The following is an 18,259-nucleotide window of genomic DNA, read 5'->3' as shown; positions in this document are numbered from 1 at the left end:
GTGAGAGCATCGCCGGGGGAAGCTTTTATACTCAGCGAGCCGCCGGAAGCGTCCTGCTCAATCTGATTGGCTGAATGTCACATGGTCCTTGTTGCTATTGGCTGGAAGTAACGGGTTTTCTTCCTCGTTGAAACGACAAGTGAGGCAATCTAACTGCCAGCAGACTGGTTCAAACAGGAACTGAACTTCCTTTTGAACAGATTCTACATCTTTATTTTCTGCGTCAGTACACAGTCTGCAAACGTGGCCGGGTAAGGCTGTGGGTTTCTTCAAAGTGAATTAGAAACCGTTTTTTTTTTTTCAAACTAAAGAAATGTGAACATAGTACCCAAGTTTATATAAAGTACCAATAGAGCAGTCTATAGTAATACTGCACAAGTATAAATGTGCCTTACCTTACTAAAAGTGCTTCCTGTTTTATCAGCAAAATCTAAAATGGTGGAAGATGTAGTCTGATAGAAATATGTAAAACATTTCCACCACCAGTAAAATCTTCAATAAAAGTACATCATCAGTAGTATTAAGTACACATTAGGCTGAACAATGTCCCCGGCTGTCACATGGACCACTATTGTATAAGCAGTATGTTATTAAAGTTGCTCAAGAGGGAAAACTGATCGTATGAAAGAATCCCAAGACAAGGCTTATAACGGTCTCAAGCAGGAAAGATGGTGGTTTAATGTTTAATTATGATGTATTGTATCTTCAGTGTTTATCCGACTGCAGCTGTGCATTCGTATGGACATTCTTGACCTAACAGAACATCTAAACAGCTGTTAGCACAGTACTTTCCTCTGAACTGTAATAAAGCAAAGAATAAAATAGAAATACTCAAGTGAGATAGAAGTACCTTACAACTGGACTTCATTACAGTAATTTAAGCAGCTATTTAAAAAATAATATCTTTTTTTTTTTTTTTTTTAAATAAAGGAAATAACAGACACTGTGTTCTTTAACAATGATTGGTATACATATATTTTTGTTATTATTATTTTAATTGGCAGAGCAAATCATTCCCTCTTTTTAAACCACTCTATAAAGACACCTGGTAGTTGGATTTGTCTTCTGGTGGATGAAGCTCTGTGATGTGAACCTTTGTTTTATTAACTCCCTCTAACACCACCAGAGGTCCCCATATATCCACATAGTGTTACTTTTCGCTGCCATTTGCAGTTTATCAGTTTGAAAAATAGATCTCTCCTTTTCATACAGTAGTTGTATGATGCTAGAGCAAAACTAAGCACTGTTACGCATCTGTTCTCGAGAAAGTTTAACATTAAAACATTTAGGAGTTCCTGCTGTAAAATGCTTAATTAACTCTCATTACATGTGTCTCTATATCCATCCATCCATTATCTATACACCACTTAATCCTCACTAGGGTCATGGGGGGCTGGAGTCTATCCCAGCTGACTTAGGGTGAAGGCAGGGGACACCCTGGACAGGTCACCAGTCTATCACAGGGCTACACTTAGAGACAGACAACCAAGCACACTCACATTCACACCTACGGACAATTTAGAATCATCAATTAACTTCAAGATGTTTTGGACTGTGTAGGAAGAAGCCGGGGAACCTGGAGAGAACCCACGCTGCACGGGGAGAACATGCAAACTCCACGCTGAAAGATCTGGGGTCACGAACCAGCAACCTTCTTGCTGCGAGGCATCGATGCTTGTCTCTATATCAACTAGCTGTTATTCTTGAGGTAAATGCAAATACAAACCATGCTCTATTTGCAGTATATTACTATTAAGTATCATTTAAAGTTATTTAGCTTGTTTTCCAGTTACTTCATTTTTATCTTTTTAATATTTACCATATACTACTTGTTTAATTTGACTTGCTTTTTGAGTTTGCTGCTGTAATACTGCACACTTTTTTTTAAACTACAAAACCTCTCAGTCATTGTGGTCATGATTATGTAAGTGGAGATGAAAAAAATATTTGATGTGTCATAAGATCAAATCTCTCATAGGCTGTTTTTGAAATAGTTTTTTTTTTCCTGAAGCCAGTTGTGTAACCTGCATGAGGTGAGAATAAACAACATGACTGTACAGTTCAATACAGAATAAATGACCAAAACAGTCATCCTTTTAAAGTAGAGTCTAAACACTATGTGTGTTCTGGAGAAGATATCATGTGATGCATGCTTTCTGATGTACTTCTCAAACTACACTCACACTTTTAAACAAGTAAACATTAAACGACCCAACCAAAATTCACATCACAGGAGATTTATTTAGAATAGTCACATTTTTTATTTTTAGATTTCACATAAGTCTTATTTGATAGAACAACATGATTTTTAAAAGTATAATGAGAGAAAACTTGAATTACTTATTCATGTTTAAACAGGCTTCTCTTCCTCACTCTCTAAAAACTAAACTCCAACCCACTCTATCCATGTCTCTAAACACATTTTCCAGCCGAGGAAGGTGTTGAAGGAACCATCTCTCCCTCCAGTGGTCTTTACACTGCGCATCTGACCAAAAGGGATTTCCATTTAGCTGAAATGTCATTTGGTAATTCTGTGTCTATGTCAAATCTTTCACACTTGTTTGCTACAGGAACATGGTTACCATGCTGATACAGATCATCTATGGTGAGGAAGACCACATTCTGTATCTAGCTCAGAGGATGGCAGAGATGAGTCCTTATATTGCTCATAGAATTGTGAATTATGTGATTAAAGTTGCAATATCCATACTTTTGATCTTGTGTTTGAGTTTATGAAAACTCTTGCACAAACAAACTTTAAAACTTGACAAGAATGTATTGGAAAGATTCATTGCTGTGTGCTTTGTTAACTTATCCAACCTTTTAAGGAAAAAGTGAATATTTTACTTTAGGCATCTTTCTTCATTGCTGCTCATCATGCAGTGCTCATAAAGCCACATTTTGATTCTGTAGAAACCTACAGATGTGTAGTTGAGTTTTAAGTTGACACAAACACAAATGAATTTCAATTCTGGGAAAAGAGGAAATACATTTCACAACATACGTGACAAGTAAAGTCAAATGCATATTTGTGGTGAACCTTCCTCATCTCCTCCTCCCAACTCCACACGGCTACTTTAGTTAAAATTTTAAAGACAGGATGACTACACATTCAACTTTACTGTTTTATTTTTGCAGCAGTTCTTTGATCAGCTGATCTTTTAATGTCTTTTACATCACAACATGTAACACCTGGCAGAAATCTGAAATCCCCTAAGGGTATAAAGTACACTTGAGTGACCTTTTCTGGCTACATGTGTGGCTGCTACAGATGTAATTTGTGATGAACTCAGTGCACCTTTTAAATTGTCCCTGATTGTAGACGGCCACCAGGTGGTGCATGTAGTCTGTGTTCATGGCTGTTCAGAGAAGAACAACAATGGGGTTAAAATGGTGACATGTAATCTTAGCGTTTGGTCACAAGCTCTTTAAAATGTGTTGTGACAAGTACAAAACCTTACCTTCCTTGAGTGTTTTATTTGTTTATTTATTGAAGCAGACTAATGGAATTAAATATCTATTAGGCCCACATAAACACCATAAGGGTTTCATATGGCTTTCATTATCATGCAGATGTACATTCTGAATTCTTATTATTTTACATAGATTTTAAATTCACATCCGCTCTTCCAGTCAAAGCACTTGTCAGCGATCGCATCAAGCAGCATCCAATGAGATACTCAGGAAGTGGAGAGTCCTGACAGTAATTATCATTTGTGATGTCAGTAAAAATCAACCTGATTGTGGAAAAAAATCTTTTTGTTTGAGGTTGTGTTCCTGGAAAAAATGGGAGAAGATCATTAAAAGCAGCACAGAGTCCTCAGCTTTCTTCTGGCTCCACTGCAGGTTTCCCTAAATGAAGAGAAGGAGGACAATAGAAGCAAAGCAGTAAGAAGGAAACTCTGATTTCAGTCAGCTCCCTTTGGAGACACCTGGAGAAATTTCAGACCGATGCCTGACTGCTTTTGTTTTTCAGAGTCCTGTTGAAGTGTGTTGTCAAAAAAAATGTCCCCTTTAAAACTATGATAACTTACAAATTGGGTGATAATTTGCTCAGACATGGAGAACATCAAAGAGTTAAAGAGTGCATGCTTTTGTTCTGCTTTCTGGGACAGTATTCACCATGAATAATATAAACTGAACAGGAAAAGAAATGTGGATGTTGAAATAGCAGAATATGAACCGTCAACTTGGAAAAGTCAGAAGTCAACACAAACAGGGTATATACTCAAATACAAAGGTTAGACAAAAAATCCAACTCACTGAAAAGGTCAAAAGATTTCAAAAGAAGATGGGAAACATTTTGAAGTGTATAAAAATAAAAGTTGAAATTAGTTGTTAAAATAGAAGTGTAACTTTTATCCAAAATTTTAAGATATATTTTTTTCTTTTTATCTCAGTTGTGCTTCTTAAATTAGGTTGTATAGTATTTAAACTGATGAGGGAATAATTTCATAAACATGGACACCAGGGGGAGTGTGGACATCAATCATTAGAAGACGTGGTAGGATGTATAAGTTTGAAAACTGTTTCTGCAGTATGTCAGTGTGATTCAATCTGACATCGCATAGGTATTTCCCCTACACACACACACACACACACACACACACACCCACATACATACACACACATAGTGGAAATGAATCAGCTGAGTGGAACGCAGACATATTTAATCTTACACATTTTATTATCTTCTTTTCCTGATGACAGCAACATTTGGAGTAGCTCACTTCAGCAATGATTCAGCTTCCCTCATATCCAAGTTTACTCGTCACTAGGTGATAATGCGCTTAAATTACTTTGATAATAGTATCATTGGGTCTGTTTGGATGCTTTAAAGTGCATAAAATGAACATCCTACTCAAAGGTTTTTATGATTTCAATTTGTATGACACAGTTATTGAGACAGTGCTCTTTGATTCAGCTCACTAACAGGATGCTTTTAAGAACAGATGTCATCTCTCCGTCTGTAAAGCATCTGGACTTGTGAGCTATAATTTTAGACTCATATTTAAACCAATTTTGTTTGCTTGATGCACATTGACACCTTTTAAAGAAGGGAACAGAATTTTTTTGTTGACTTGTGTCACTTTACATGTGTGCTGGTGGCAGCTGCTCTCTTCACTGCTTCTGTGGGGTCATGTCTTGTGATAGAAGACTGTTGCAGCTGTTTCACTTTGCCAGGAAGGACAGAGAAGAGAAATAATAGTGATTAATAAAGGTGATGTGTAGCGTTGAAAGATGAGGAAGCGAGACTGATTGCAAAATTTTGTGATGGGCATTTATCACAAATAGCTTATCATCCAATTTCCCCCCCATTGAGAAGACTGTGTGGAATTCAGCTCCGGTGAGAAAAATGGTCCTGGAGATGACACACTGAAAATGATGGCCTGCTGTGTTGGAGATGATGGTTTCAGGCTGGTTTGTGGCATTGCAACCTGCGTCACTGGAGGAAGTCACAGGTTTAATTTTGACCTTAGTCTAACAAAAATAACAAACAGTAGACAAAATGTGATGCAGTCAGTGGTGTAAATTCACCAAGAGAAACATCTTCTGAAAGCATTAAAATGAGTCACAGAATATTAAATTAGGCAGTTTTCAGAAAATAGCACTGTGACACATTTGTGAAATCATGCAAACTGTGGTTGATTCTCAATACTTGCATGCCGTTTTTAATGCACCTTTGAGTGGATTCATGTGCAGTGGAGTGATGTGAATCATCTGTGATTGCAAAATACATGTTGTTGTTTTTTTACCCTCAGTCGCCAGCTACTCAGATACAGCGAGCCAGAACTAATGCAACAGTCCTGCAGAAAAATGCAACTCTAATGAAAGTTGAACCTGCAGTTGATTAAACTCTAGTCATTGTGGAGCCTGCAGTTTGTGATGTTAAATTGCATTGCTTTGTCCTCACAGGTATTTCTGTTATTTTGTCCACCCCATTTTTTTTAGATGAGGGTGTGCTACATTACAGAAACATGTCTCCATGCCCAGCAAAAACTCCTTCACTTAGGGAGCATTTAGTTCAGGGCTGTTTTGCTGAACTGCATTAGTTTAAGCCAAACAAACTTTAATAAACTGCCAACTGAGTGTGTTTTATTTCTTGAACAGATGACATGCACAGGACAGAAACCTAATTCCGAATAATGACCCTCCCTGGCTGTCATTGCACATGTCTGATCATGCATATACTGAGTGATTGCTCATGTCTTGCCTTTGCTCTGGCTTGCAGAGGGTATCCAGTTACTGTTTCTATCATCTGTCATGAGTCCCCTCCCTCTCAGCCCCCCTCTGAGTCAGCACACACACTGCTGTGCCAGGCTGCCCATTCATACCACTGCTGCACTTCTCATTTAAAATCATGTCATGCTTAAGAGCCGAAACAGTCACTTGTGCTTCAGAAACTTAAAGAAAAATTTTAAAAAATAATCAGCTACCAGTAGTACAAGGTGTCACTGAACAGTTCTACGTTGAGGTTAGAAATGTTGACCATGTGACCCTTTGTGTGACCTCGACCCTAACTGTCATAACACAAAGACTGCTATCTATTCTTGACAAATATTTGCTAGAACTTTATGACCTCTGGTTTGTGTTGTCCTGGGATGTCCGCATTCCACATTCACAAAACTATAGCAGCAGTCAAGCTGACTTACTATTTTTATATTAGTCACGTACACTTCCTCCCACAAACCAGCTGCACCCCTTTTCTTGGCACAGGAACTTGGAGTAAGTGCGAAGGCACTGTACTTACTTGACTGGACAAGCTCAGCCTTATGGTTTTCCAAAATGTCCAGCTCTTAAAAAGAAAGTAAAATGCAGATTTACATGAAGATCACCTGCACTGATGGTATATTTTATATCAACTGCAGCCACCCATCAGCAGTAGCACTGAGAGAAAAAGATGAAAAGAGCAACGGTGGACAAAGTTGGCCCAGCAACCTTTGAGAAGCCGACACTTTGCCTGTTCCTGTTGGAGTTTTTTCATTAACAACATGCCGGAAAATCGCATTTCTCGTTGGTATTTTGGTGGGGTCTCTTCCAGCGCAGCTGCCTGTTTAACACACCCACTGGATTTAATTAAGGTAAAAGATTGATTTTTATTAATTGTTACTGTAACATGTTTTTCCATTATGAAAATAGGAAACTGATCCAGGTAGGCCTCGGTGATGTGTCAGGGATGTTCTTCACATGTGCCTCCAGACTGTGGTGTGTAAAATGTGAATAAAATTATATTCTTTGAAGGTTTATTATCCTAACTTCTTCTACTTTCCCTGGTGATGATAACATTTTGAATAGCCTGTTCTGGCAGTGATTTGGCTCACCCAGTTTCTGAGCTCACGAGTTAAAAGGCAATAATGTGCCTGTCATTCGGTCTGTTTGGATGCTTTAAAGTTCATAAAATTATAGAAACATCTTTAGGTTTTATTGTTTCAATTTTGTATTTCCTACAACTATTATCCAGTGATTGAATTGATTGTAACACACTGACTGAATGCGGTGGAGATGTTAAGAAACAGGTATTTTCACTCAGTCTGTGTTGCACCTTCGGTTGGGAGCTCTCATTTAAGACTTATTGTTGTTCCCATTTTGTTTGCTTGATGCACACTTTTTTTTAAGAAGAAACAGTCTTCTCTTTGTAGACTAACACCTGCCAGCAGCTGCTCTCACTAACAATGTGCTTTTTGCTGCTTCCATGTGTTCATTTCCAGGTGCACTTACAGACGCAGCAGGAGGTGAGGGTGAGGATGATGGGGATGACCGCTAACGTAGTGAGGAGAGAAGGTTATCTGGCTCTGTACAGCGGCCTCAGTGCTTCTCTCTGCCGGCAGGTTGTAGAAGGACACTCACATTTAAACGTTTTATTGCGGCACATGCTGCATCTTTCTGATATAGTAACTGTTATTTTACTTTCCCCTCCAGATGACTTATTCTCTGTCACGGTTTGCCATTTATGAGACTGTCAGGGACAAGATGAACAGAAAAAATAAAGGTCTCATGCCATTTTACCAGAAAGTTCTGCTGGGAGCCTTTGGAGGTATGTGATGTTACACATCTGCACTGTAAATTCAAAATGCTTAAAAGTTTGCTGATAGCAACTTTAGTTCAAAAGCTTTTGCTTAGTCCAGTAAAGAAGGAGAAAAGTTTGGAGTACACACATAAATGAAATGTGTCACATGATCGATATCTTGAAGAAAATTAGTGTCAGTTCAACAAAACGTTTTTAGATATACAATGAAATGCTCTTTGTTTATACAGTATAGAAATTCAATGTCGTATTACCAGAAAATATATAGTTTATATGACTTAAAATGATCAGGTTGCTGAATATTAGCTTTTTGTTAACTAAATCCAAGAAATGTAATTTATAAATCTATTAAGTTATTATAAACACAACATTTTTACATTATAATGTCAGTGTCAAACTAACATAAGATTAATTATTTGCCTAAAACCATGTTTTTTTGTTTTTTTTTGTTTTAAAAACAGCTTGCATACGTCTCTGTCTGAAAGTGCATAAAAAATTACTGCAGTTACCATATATTTGTCAGTTTAACATAATATTTTTAATCACATAATAAAATAATATGTGCATTGTTGATGTAGATTTCCAGGTCAAGTTAAGTAGTAATATATAATATATGTAATGTTAAATTATTATCTTTTGTGTGTGTGTGTGTGTGTGTGTGTGTTTTTTTTTAACAAAAACACACTGAAGAAAACATGTTCTGTGCATTATACGAATAATGTTTAAGTCTTACACTCAAAATAACATCAAGTTATTGGTTTTCCAACCATTAATATTTAGTATTTTAATCTTAAAATGTTCTTTTCTTATGTAATGTGTCTTCACCAACAGGGTTTACAGGTGGTTTCATCGGGACCCCAGCCGACCTGGTGAATGTCCGGTGAGCTTTGGAGTCATGCGTCTTTTAGCATACAATGTGTTTTAGTTCGTAGAAGTCACAGCTTGTGGTCTCATTTGTATTTTATAGTATACAACACAAGTGAGTCAACCTGTAAAATCACTTAAATGTCAAATCTTCTCAAATTGTATCACCTCTCAGCAACTGTATTGTTTCAAGTTGATAAGAAGAGTATTTTCTCTTGCAAACAATCAAAAACTGAATCTTTGGAAAGACTGTACTGAATATATTGACCCCAAAGTAGAAACTCATTACAACAAAAGTGAATACACCGATGATCGCTGACACGCAAGTTAGAAAACCTGTTAAATGAAAGTAAACTGAGCACACCTGTGATTACAAGGTAGCTTATAAAGCGACCTGTAAACACCAAAAAAGACTGTGTCTGCATATTAGTGCCAGATGAAGAAAAATCCCCAAAAGAAGAGGAAAATCTAATAGTCAGGCTACACAAAAATGGAAACAGATACATTAAGATTGGTAAAAACTAAAAATCATTCAAAACACAGACTGTATAGAACAAGCCATCGCACCAATAATCAGAGCTGAAGTGGTTGTCGTCCTAAAGTAATGCCACAGTGTTCCACTTTTACAATCTACCTACTCATGCGCAGATGCTTCAGGTCTGTCACAGTGGTTATCATTAGAAATTGGAGTATCTGTGATAGCTCAGACAGTTTAACGGACATGGCATAGCATGACCCTCACTAAACTGCAAGATTACACTTTGCTAAATTTGGTGTAAACCTAGACAGCACTACCACATTGAGTGCATGGTCCTGACAGTGAAGCATAGAGTTATGAGTCTGGTGGTGTTATTATGAGTTCACACAATGTTGGAGAGAGTTGTAGATGGCACCATGAATAGCTGTTGATGTCAAAACACTGGGTGATGAGATGACTCCCAGTTTGGCAAGCTTGGCAGAAGAGGAACATTCCAGCGTGATGACCATCTAAAGCACACTGCCATAATCACACAAGAGTTACTAAAGTAGAAAAAAGTGGCCAAGTATGTCACATTTGACTCCAACAGAACATCTTTGGGGTATTTTAAAGAGAAAGGCAGAGCAACACAATCCCTCCAGCAAAGTGCAGCTGAGAACACCGTCTCTGAAGAATGACAGAACATCTCTTGAGAAATTTGAAACCCTTCATGCTGAGCAGGCTTGAGTCTGTTTTCAAAACTTAAGGTGGACATAGAATGTATTGAAAACAAACAAAGAGGTTTGAATTTCTTTAATGAAACGTGCATTACCTTTTGTTGCATTGAGCTCCTACTGTGAGGCCTGTGTTTCTAATTTAGTAAATGTAAACTGTTCATTTTTCAATTTTACATCGGAGCAAATACCTGCTGTCCAGTTTAGAAGTGATGCAGTTATTGGGAGATAGTAAATCTTGATCAAATTTTAGATTCTTTAACATTTAAGCGATGTTGCACAGAAGTGTACTCACTTCTTTTATGTACTGTACAATTTAGTGCTGCTATGGTTCACAGCCTGCATCTGTATGTTGTGTTGCTTTATCTCTCTGCCGTTTGTCAGCAGTGAGCCAATAAATAATTCAACACAAGTGACATAAACATTTTTTTTTGGTTTATTTTTATATACCAAGTTTTGCTACTAACTCAAATTTAGGGTTCGTTAAGGGTTACATTTTGATTTTCCAACCAAAGAAAAGGGCGATTGTATTTTATGCTTATGTGTTTATTCTGATGTGGCAGGCTGATTGCCACTGAATCCAGAATCAAGATAATGCCTGCAAAGTGCTCGTCAACAAGCTTAGAAATCTTTCAATGTCTCATCTATGCAGAATGCAGAATGATGTAAAGTTGCCAGTGAAGCTCAGAAGAAAGTAAGTACAAGTGAAACGGGAATGCATCCTGTATCATCTTTTCATACAAATAACCACAATGTGAGTTTTTCTTTCTCCTCCAGTTATGCTCATGTGCTTGATGGGATGATACGTGTTTGGAAGGAGGGTAAGAAACACAAAAAAAGCCTTCTGTGAATTACCTGTAATTCAATCTGAAGGTTGTTTCTTTCATAGCTTCCACTGCATAGGGAAAAAAAAGTCAAATAACAACAATCTGTCAGTTTTTATGTGAAAAATGAGTGTTTTGATTCCGCAAAATGTTTTAAACAGAAGCATTTTTTGCCATTAAAAAACCTGAAGGTTTCCCTGTAGAAGTTCAATTCAAGAGCATAAAGCTTTTTCATGTTTCACACAATGTTCTCCATTCTGAAATTACAGAGGGGATAAGGAAACTGTTCTCTGGTGCTACAATGGCTTCTACTAGAGGTGCACTCGTCACTGTTGGTCAGGTAAAGTCCTGTTCTGTCCTACAAAGTCAGAGAGTGTTCAGTGCAGAAGCAGTGAATTTAAGAAAAAAAAAATGAGTGAAAGGGTGGATAGGAAACTGTAAAGCAGATAGAAAGTTTGCTTTGCACACATTTTCTATCTGTAGGCTGATTAATTTACCCCTGAAAATTCAGTCCTCCGAAAACGTTCAGAGAAACTTGTGCCAGAAAACTGTGTTCTTTCAGCTTTTTAATTCACTTCAAGAAGATTGTTTGTAAAAATTTGCTTTAATTGAATATTTTGAGGTTGCTGCAACAGCCCTCACACATTTCTATTGACTTAGATCTCAATATATAGTGTTATATACTACTAAACATAGAGTTTAATGAACTTTTACATCACAAAACACAACCGTGCTACTTTGCAGTATGTGTGTATTTTGTCCCTGCAGCTGTCCTGTTATGACCAGTCCAAACAGTTGGTTCTGGCTACTGGTTACCTGACTGATAACATCCTCACTCACTTCCTGGCCAGCGTGTTTGCAGTAAGTGACTCACATCTGTCTCTCTGTATGAAAAAACATCACAGCTTCTACTGAAAAAAAAATTCTCCTTTCCTTCTTCACTGCACAGGGTGGCTGTGCTACCATCCTGTGCCAACCACTTGATGTTGTTAAAACAAGATTAATGAACTCAAAAGTGGAATATGGGGTGAGTGTTTTGCACAAGACATGCCGTCATGTGAATCTACATATCTGGTATTGTCTGGAAGGACAGTAGGTTACATAAAGAACCTCTGAGTTCTTCGTCTTACCATTCTGACATGTATGTTTTGTTCATTGGTTGTGGGAAGAATTACACATCTTGGCATGTCTCTTGTGTTTTCTTGTCTCCTTGTTGCAGAGTGTGTTTCACTGTCTAACAGAAACAGCAAAGCTGGGCCCAAATGCATTCTACAAGGTGGATGTCCCCTTCACTGTTAATAACACAAAGACATGATGTTTCACACTGCTTCCTCTGGTCAACACATCACTCTGCTGTATTTTTAACCTCTCCTGAAATAATGACATGATTTGTGTCCAGGGTCTTGTTCCTGCAGCGATCCGACTCATCCCGCACACAGTCCTCACCTTCATATTCCTGGAGCAGCTGAGGCATCATTTTGGCGAAGTGGTCGTCACCTGAGACAGTCGTAAGAAGGGCATCCTGCAAGGTAGCCAAGGCTAGTCATCACAATGTCATCGATCTTCCATATTGGACTGCTTGATCACGATAACCCACTAACATGCCGAGGTTAGCTGGGGTCCTCTTGTGCCAGGAGTAAACTGACATACCCTTGTGCGTCATTTCCTTCATCCATAGCAGAAGAATGAAAGCGAGTCATGCATTAATACTCAAAGCTCCAGATAAGGCACAGGGAGGAAAGAACTGTGATGTGTGTCTATCACAGCATTACAAACAAGGATGACTTGAATTACTCCCTTTCAGCCTTGTGGCACTTTATCTGTCATAAACTAACTGTATAACTATATATGACCTAAGTATTGTAGTTGAAAGGAATGTTAATAAACTTAACTCATGTTTTGTTACAACGAGAATTGTGTTTTTAATTATTATATCGTAAATCATGCCAAGCTCTGAACCTGGCAGTTGAACGTCCTAATATAAGGCCCCCGCTGCCCTCTGGGGGACAGTGTTATGCTGTAAAATAGTGTGCTTATGCTCATGTGTACTGTCAATTTGTAATGATGCAGAATTTAAACGTATTTCTGACCATAATTATGGAGGGTGAAATGTGCCAAAATGAAATAAATACATACACAATTAATTAATAAGTTAATTAAATGTGCCATTAATTAACTAAAATGTGAATTCATTTCATTTAGCAACATATATATATATATTTCACTATTTATTTAATTTTTTCATGGTCGCAGTGGTGCAGCACGTCATGAATTTATTACATCTGTCAACCTCACCCATCAAACTCAGTGGGCGGGACTACTGCGGCTTTTAACATCTGATTGGTTACTCAGCACAGCAAGTCATGACAGATCGATCCCAGAAAATGGATTAGCTGTAGGGCCACTGGATTGCACTCCGATACACTGGGTGGCGGTATTCGTCTCCATGTTTGTTTCGAAACGCTATTTTGCCGAAGAGAAAAAGAGTTGCTGCAGGTAAGAGTGATGGAGGTTTAGCAATGATTTAGTTAAGTGTCTATACAGCGTGTGAGGTGCAGGAGAGATGTCAAAAACCTGTCCGGAGCTGCTGAGAGAAGCAGCGGATTTGATTGAAGGAGCTCTGAGGAGAATCTACAGCAGATACCTGTGGCTCCACAACATGCACCTGTCCAAGGTAAGTAAGGTTGGCCAGGTGTGCTTCTAAACGATGACACGCGACCCATGTAGGGCTTAGTTAATTAATTAGATTTGATATTTTAGTGGGAGAAAAATGCTAATTGTTTGTGTGTGGTCGCAGATAATTATGCTAGCCACGTGTTAGCAGAATGGTAATCTGCATTGGCTCATCATGACAGGTCAATTGTTTACCCTTATTTGATCCTATCAAATACTAGCAGTGAAACCCCAAAGTGAACATAGATTGATTTTATCAGAGATGAATAGAATTGGAATTTATTTCAGCATTATCAGTTTTTGTTGTTGTTTTTGTTGATGCTGCTGTTGGGCAGGAAGTAACAAGGCACTTTCTGACAGCAATAATTTCCAAACTCCAGTTTGGATTCGGTCTGGATCTTGGTAAGTTTGCTACTATTTATCTAGGGTAATGTCATACTTGTCAACATTTAATTGTATGATTTTAACCTATGCTCTGTTGATACAGGAGGAACAGGACGAACGCTGCTGTTTGAGGGTGAGCCTGACCATCTTGTTCCAGCAGCATCAGAGGTACTTATTGAGAGCAACCTATTCCGGGTTGCAGGAGGGATGATGGGCCACTCCTTTTTGCATGATGGCCCCCGTGTCACAGGATTAAGTCCTGTTGTGATTCATGCACTGTTTAATGGGGACCCTGAAATGGCAACAATTGCTACCAAGGACTGTCCTGATCTGCACATCAGGAGCATCATAAAAATGGTATGTAACATTAAAAAACCTTTGCTTTTAGGACCGGGGCGGTTTTATTTCATTCAATTCAGTTTTATTTGTATTGCGCAATTTACAACAGTTTGTCATTTCACAGCGCTTAAAAAAGTAAGGTGAGGACCTTACGAATTTAAACAGAGAATTGCTTGTATTTCATTTAACTTGTAATTACTTGTGTAATAACTTCTATAATTTCAGTTTTAGCTTGAACTTGAAGAACTTTCTCAGGAACAGATGGACACTGTCTCAGATCTTTCCATGTCTTGGGCTCTCCCAGCAGTCACTAAAACAAATCAGAGATGGCTACACAACAAACTTCTAGTCCATGCAGTGAGTTTCTCCAGGTTAAGACACAGAAGACTTAGTGTTATGTACCCAGACTTGTTCTGCTAACACTGGCTGGGGTGGAAATGGTCAAATAACTTTAACACGTTATTTATTATTTCCCTATTGTCATGTTGAAATTCTCCTAAAACAAAATACTAACGTGTCATTTCTCCTTCCTGCAAGTATTGACAGAACAATCCTAATAGTTCACACAACCCCAGTCTTACAAATTGACATAGTAAGAAAAATGCTCACAAAAATGTAACGCTTTACAAAATCTATTTACCAGAATAATTCAACATGTTTGGTTTTGTGAATTTGCCTTCTAAAAATAAACTCATTTCAAATTAACACTTTCTCGAAAAGGTGGTACTTTTTTATTCAAGTACAGTTTTTAAGTGGGCTTTTTTCCCCATTTATCTATCAGTTATGTTAAGCCAAGCAATTCTATTATGTCATGCAAAGTGCATTGCGCATCGTCTCAACCTCATAGTCAGAAAATCGATTCATAACACGCCTGGGCTGGAGGAGATCAGAGGCAAGGCACGGAAGATAGTAGGCTATTTCTGGTGTAGCACAGTTGCAAAGGAGAAGCTCTGCCAAATGCAGCAGCGGATGGGTAGACCACATCTGAAGCTCCTGCAGGAGGTTGACACCAAATGGAACGGCACATACATCATGCTGCAGCGGTTATATGAGGAGAGAGAGCCAGTTGGTGCTGCCCTAGTGTCAATGAGGACAGACCTTGCACCCATCACTGCTGAGGAGTACCACTCTGTTAAAGAGTGTCTGGGGGTGCTTTCTCCATTTTACATGGCCACCACTGAACTCTCTGAAGAGCGGAGAGTGACAGGGTCCAAAATAATCCCGCTTGTCTGCATGCTGCGGTACACAGTGTCGAGAAAACAACCCCAAGTAAAAGACGAGAAAGCCCTCCAGTTGTGCATAAACCTCACAAGGATGCTAAGTGAGCGTTTGTCTCCCTATGAGACCATGAGCGTTCTGACCATTGCTACACTGCTTGATCCGAGGATTAAGGCTGTGGGCTTCTGCAGCCAGACCAATGCTTCAAGCAGCAGTCCAGCGTCTGACCTCAGAATGTGCAATCCTCATCGGAGCTGAAACGGACCAAAGTACGCCTGTCTCTGTCCTGTCCCATCCACCTCCTCACAGCCAGAGCCAGCAGCCGGTCCTGCATCCCAGTCAGGTACAGTTTGTGTGTTACCAGAAGTGCATAACACATTGACAGGGTTCCAGCATATTCTTCTTAAAATGTCTTGACCGGGCTCAGGAGGTCACAACAAAAAAAGGAAGAACATGATAAACGTTTAAATAATTTCTTATTGAATCAAATAAGACCAAATTAGATAGCCAAATCCAACCTTGGTGTGCCTGTGTAGAAAGCCAGAGTAGAGAGAGAGAGAGTTAGAGCAACTGCAGGGCTTAAGTAAGTTCATCACACTGGGCCCAGGTGTGCTGAGTCACTCCTATCAAGCCACTGCAAATGTGAGACCGGTTAGGGACACACCTCCAAGAAACAGCGGTAAAGACACTCCCCGATGATCCCACAGGGGATCACACATTTTACTTTTGAAATTTAATACAGTAATTTTTTCCCCATAAATAGTTTTAAAATGTTATTTTAAAAACTGTATTTGTTCATTCTTTTTAGGTGATGGTCTGTGGGATCTGCTGGACAGCCATGTGGTGGAGAGGCAGGTGAGGAATGCCACCGCAGATGCTACAGCTGAAGTCCAGAGATACATGGCGGATCCTTTAATTCCCCGGACGGAGGATCCACTCCACTTCTGGGCAAGTAGAAAGACTGTTTACCCACACCTGTATAAGCTTGCACTGCAGTTTCTGTGCACTCCAGCCTCTTCTGTCCCATGTGAGAGGATTTTCTCAAAGGCAGGAGAAATTGTTTCCAAGAGGAACAGACTCAGCCCTCGCACTGTAGAACAAATCTTCTTTCTGAATAAAGATCTAATAAAATAGCCTTATATGGATTATATGTTAATTTTACCAGTTCATAAGCACCTCTACCCCCAGGTCAAAAAAATACATATAAGTTACAATATTATATTATTTAAATGTATCTGTCAACTGTTTAATAACATAAGCACATGGAGGCAGGGACCTCACAGCACAAGCAAGCTATGATAAGATTGTGTCGTACATGAATATATGATGTTTTTAAAAAAATAATAATTCATTTATTGTGTTTGCAAATGTGAGGAAGTCATAAGTAAAGGGAGACCACACCATGGAACATGTTTAAACAAGAAAAGTTTATTGATCAAAATTATTTATTAATCAAATAAACATTACATTATTTTTTCACCCCAAAAAAATACATGTTCAAAGCACCGCAACGATTGGCCGATTTCAGACTGACAGAATTGTCACATGATATTAAACTCAACTCTGTAGAGTGCCCACCATAATGAAGCGGTTCATTTCAAGTTGTAGATTCAAGCTGCTCTTCATACTTTCGGCCACCAGATGCCACCAAAGAGGACTGAGTTGACAAGCTTCCAGTAACGAAGCCTTTATCCATACAAGCTTTAGTGCTTCAGAAAGCTTCCTTTGGTCATCACTAGCTTGTTGCAACACACAATAAAAGGCTTGGTTTGGATATCAGTCTCATATGATTCTTGACAAAATTTGCACTGTCTCCAGATATGATCCAATTGCATCAGTCAGAGAAACTCTTGAAAATGGCAAAGTGGCAACTTCTTCATCCAAGAGCTCACAGGCCAACTGAATCTCAGGAACTGAAACAGAGCCCCAATGCTGATTAGGAGTCCCGTTCCAGTCGATCCCATAGTCTTTATGAGCCTGAAGACAGGATAACTTTGATTAGCCTTTTTGTTAAAACTACTTTGGCATGTCATTACACAAGATATTTGGGATTGATGAAAAATGTAGTTTAGAAATACACATTGACCATTAAGTGTCTTAAAGTTGTATGTTTTGCATAAACTGCATGTAAGTGCCATAAACTTAACTGCTCAGATGTTCATCTTTGAGAGTTCAGGAGGCATCGAAGAGATTCTCACCTATGTTTTGTTAAAGTACACCTTTAGCATATTTATATATTTAGAATCCCCATCAAGAAACATTTAAGGCAAAGATGATAAACTATGAAATCACAATACGAAGGAAAAAATGAATTTGGCTGATATCACCATTAAATCAACATAAGAACAAAGTGAGAACAGAAACCCATCTATTAATAGGTGGTGGGTCCAATTATCATCTCTGTTTAAAATGTGTTTTTTAAGAGATTTGAGGAAAAACACATGCTGAAGGGGATGCTTCAGTAAAGCACCAGTGAGAAACACTTCCATATTTCTTGAGCTGCCAAAGACAGCTCTCCTGTGAAACCTATGGTTTTAATAATACACTCTTTATTTAACCTCTCTAGGCTCCTCCATGGGGCCTTGCTCTCTGTGTCTGCTCCAGAGTTTATGCGGTGATTGATTCCTTTCAGTTCTTGGTCCATGAAAGTTCCAAGCATCTCTGAAGGAGCTGAGGCTTCTCTGAATTTGTGGAAGGACGATCCAATGCAGGGCATAAAGATGGACTTTGTTGTCTGGAT

At 38.7% G+C, this 18,259-nt stretch overlaps 2 protein-coding genes across 2 annotated transcripts in view; both read left to right on the top strand.

The window, feature by feature from the left end:
* The first annotated feature begins 6,719 nt into the window (after window positions 1-6,719).
* Window positions 6,720-12,819, top strand: slc25a10a (solute carrier family 25 member 10a). Its single transcript, XM_008280374.1, has 11 exons — window positions 6,720-7,082; window positions 7,710-7,829; window positions 7,921-8,035; window positions 8,858-8,906; window positions 10,734-10,775; window positions 10,859-10,902; window positions 11,175-11,245; window positions 11,674-11,766; window positions 11,855-11,932; window positions 12,125-12,181; window positions 12,305-12,819. Exons 1-11 carry the CDS (start codon window positions 6,993-6,995, stop codon window positions 12,404-12,406), a joined length of 861 nt encoding a protein of 286 aa, XP_008278596.1. The 5' UTR covers window positions 6,720-6,992; the 3' UTR covers window positions 12,407-12,819.
* Window positions 12,820-15,258: 2,439 nt separating this feature from the next.
* Window positions 15,259-18,259, top strand: part of LOC103356302 (leucine-rich repeat-containing protein 48-like) — a 6,364-nt gene continuing 3,363 nt past the window's right edge. The window contains exons 1-2 of the mRNA XM_008280403.1: window positions 15,259-15,442; window positions 16,328-16,467. Of these exons, the coding sequence (XP_008278625.1) occupies window positions 15,259-15,442; window positions 16,328-16,467 (324 nt within the window). The remainder of the gene's footprint in view (window positions 15,443-16,327; window positions 16,468-18,259) is intronic.

This window comes from Stegastes partitus, unplaced genomic scaffold, assembly GCF_000690725.1.
Source record: "Stegastes partitus isolate 25-593 unplaced genomic scaffold, Stegastes_partitus-1.0.2 Scaffold191, whole genome shotgun sequence".
NCBI classification, from domain to species: domain Eukaryota; kingdom Metazoa; phylum Chordata; class Actinopteri; family Pomacentridae; genus Stegastes; species Stegastes partitus.
Note: the sequence above shows the minus strand (reverse complement) of the source record. Positions and strands in the feature narration are given on the sequence as shown.

What these genes read in the sequence shown, in the direction of transcription:
- slc25a10a (XM_008280374.1), top strand. Translation starts at nt 6,993, where the DNA reads ATGCCGGAAAATCGCATTTCTCGTTGGTATTTTGGTGGGGTCTCTTCC. An exon ending in ACCCACTGGATTTAATTAAG is followed by an intron (nt 7,083 to 7,709) that starts GTAAAAGATTGA and finishes GTTCATTTCCAG; the next exon opens with GTGCACTTACAGACGCAGCA. An exon ending in GTGCTTCTCTCTGCCGGCAG is followed by an intron (nt 7,830 to 7,920) that starts GTTGTAGAAGGA and finishes TTTCCCCTCCAG; the next exon opens with ATGACTTATTCTCTGTCACG.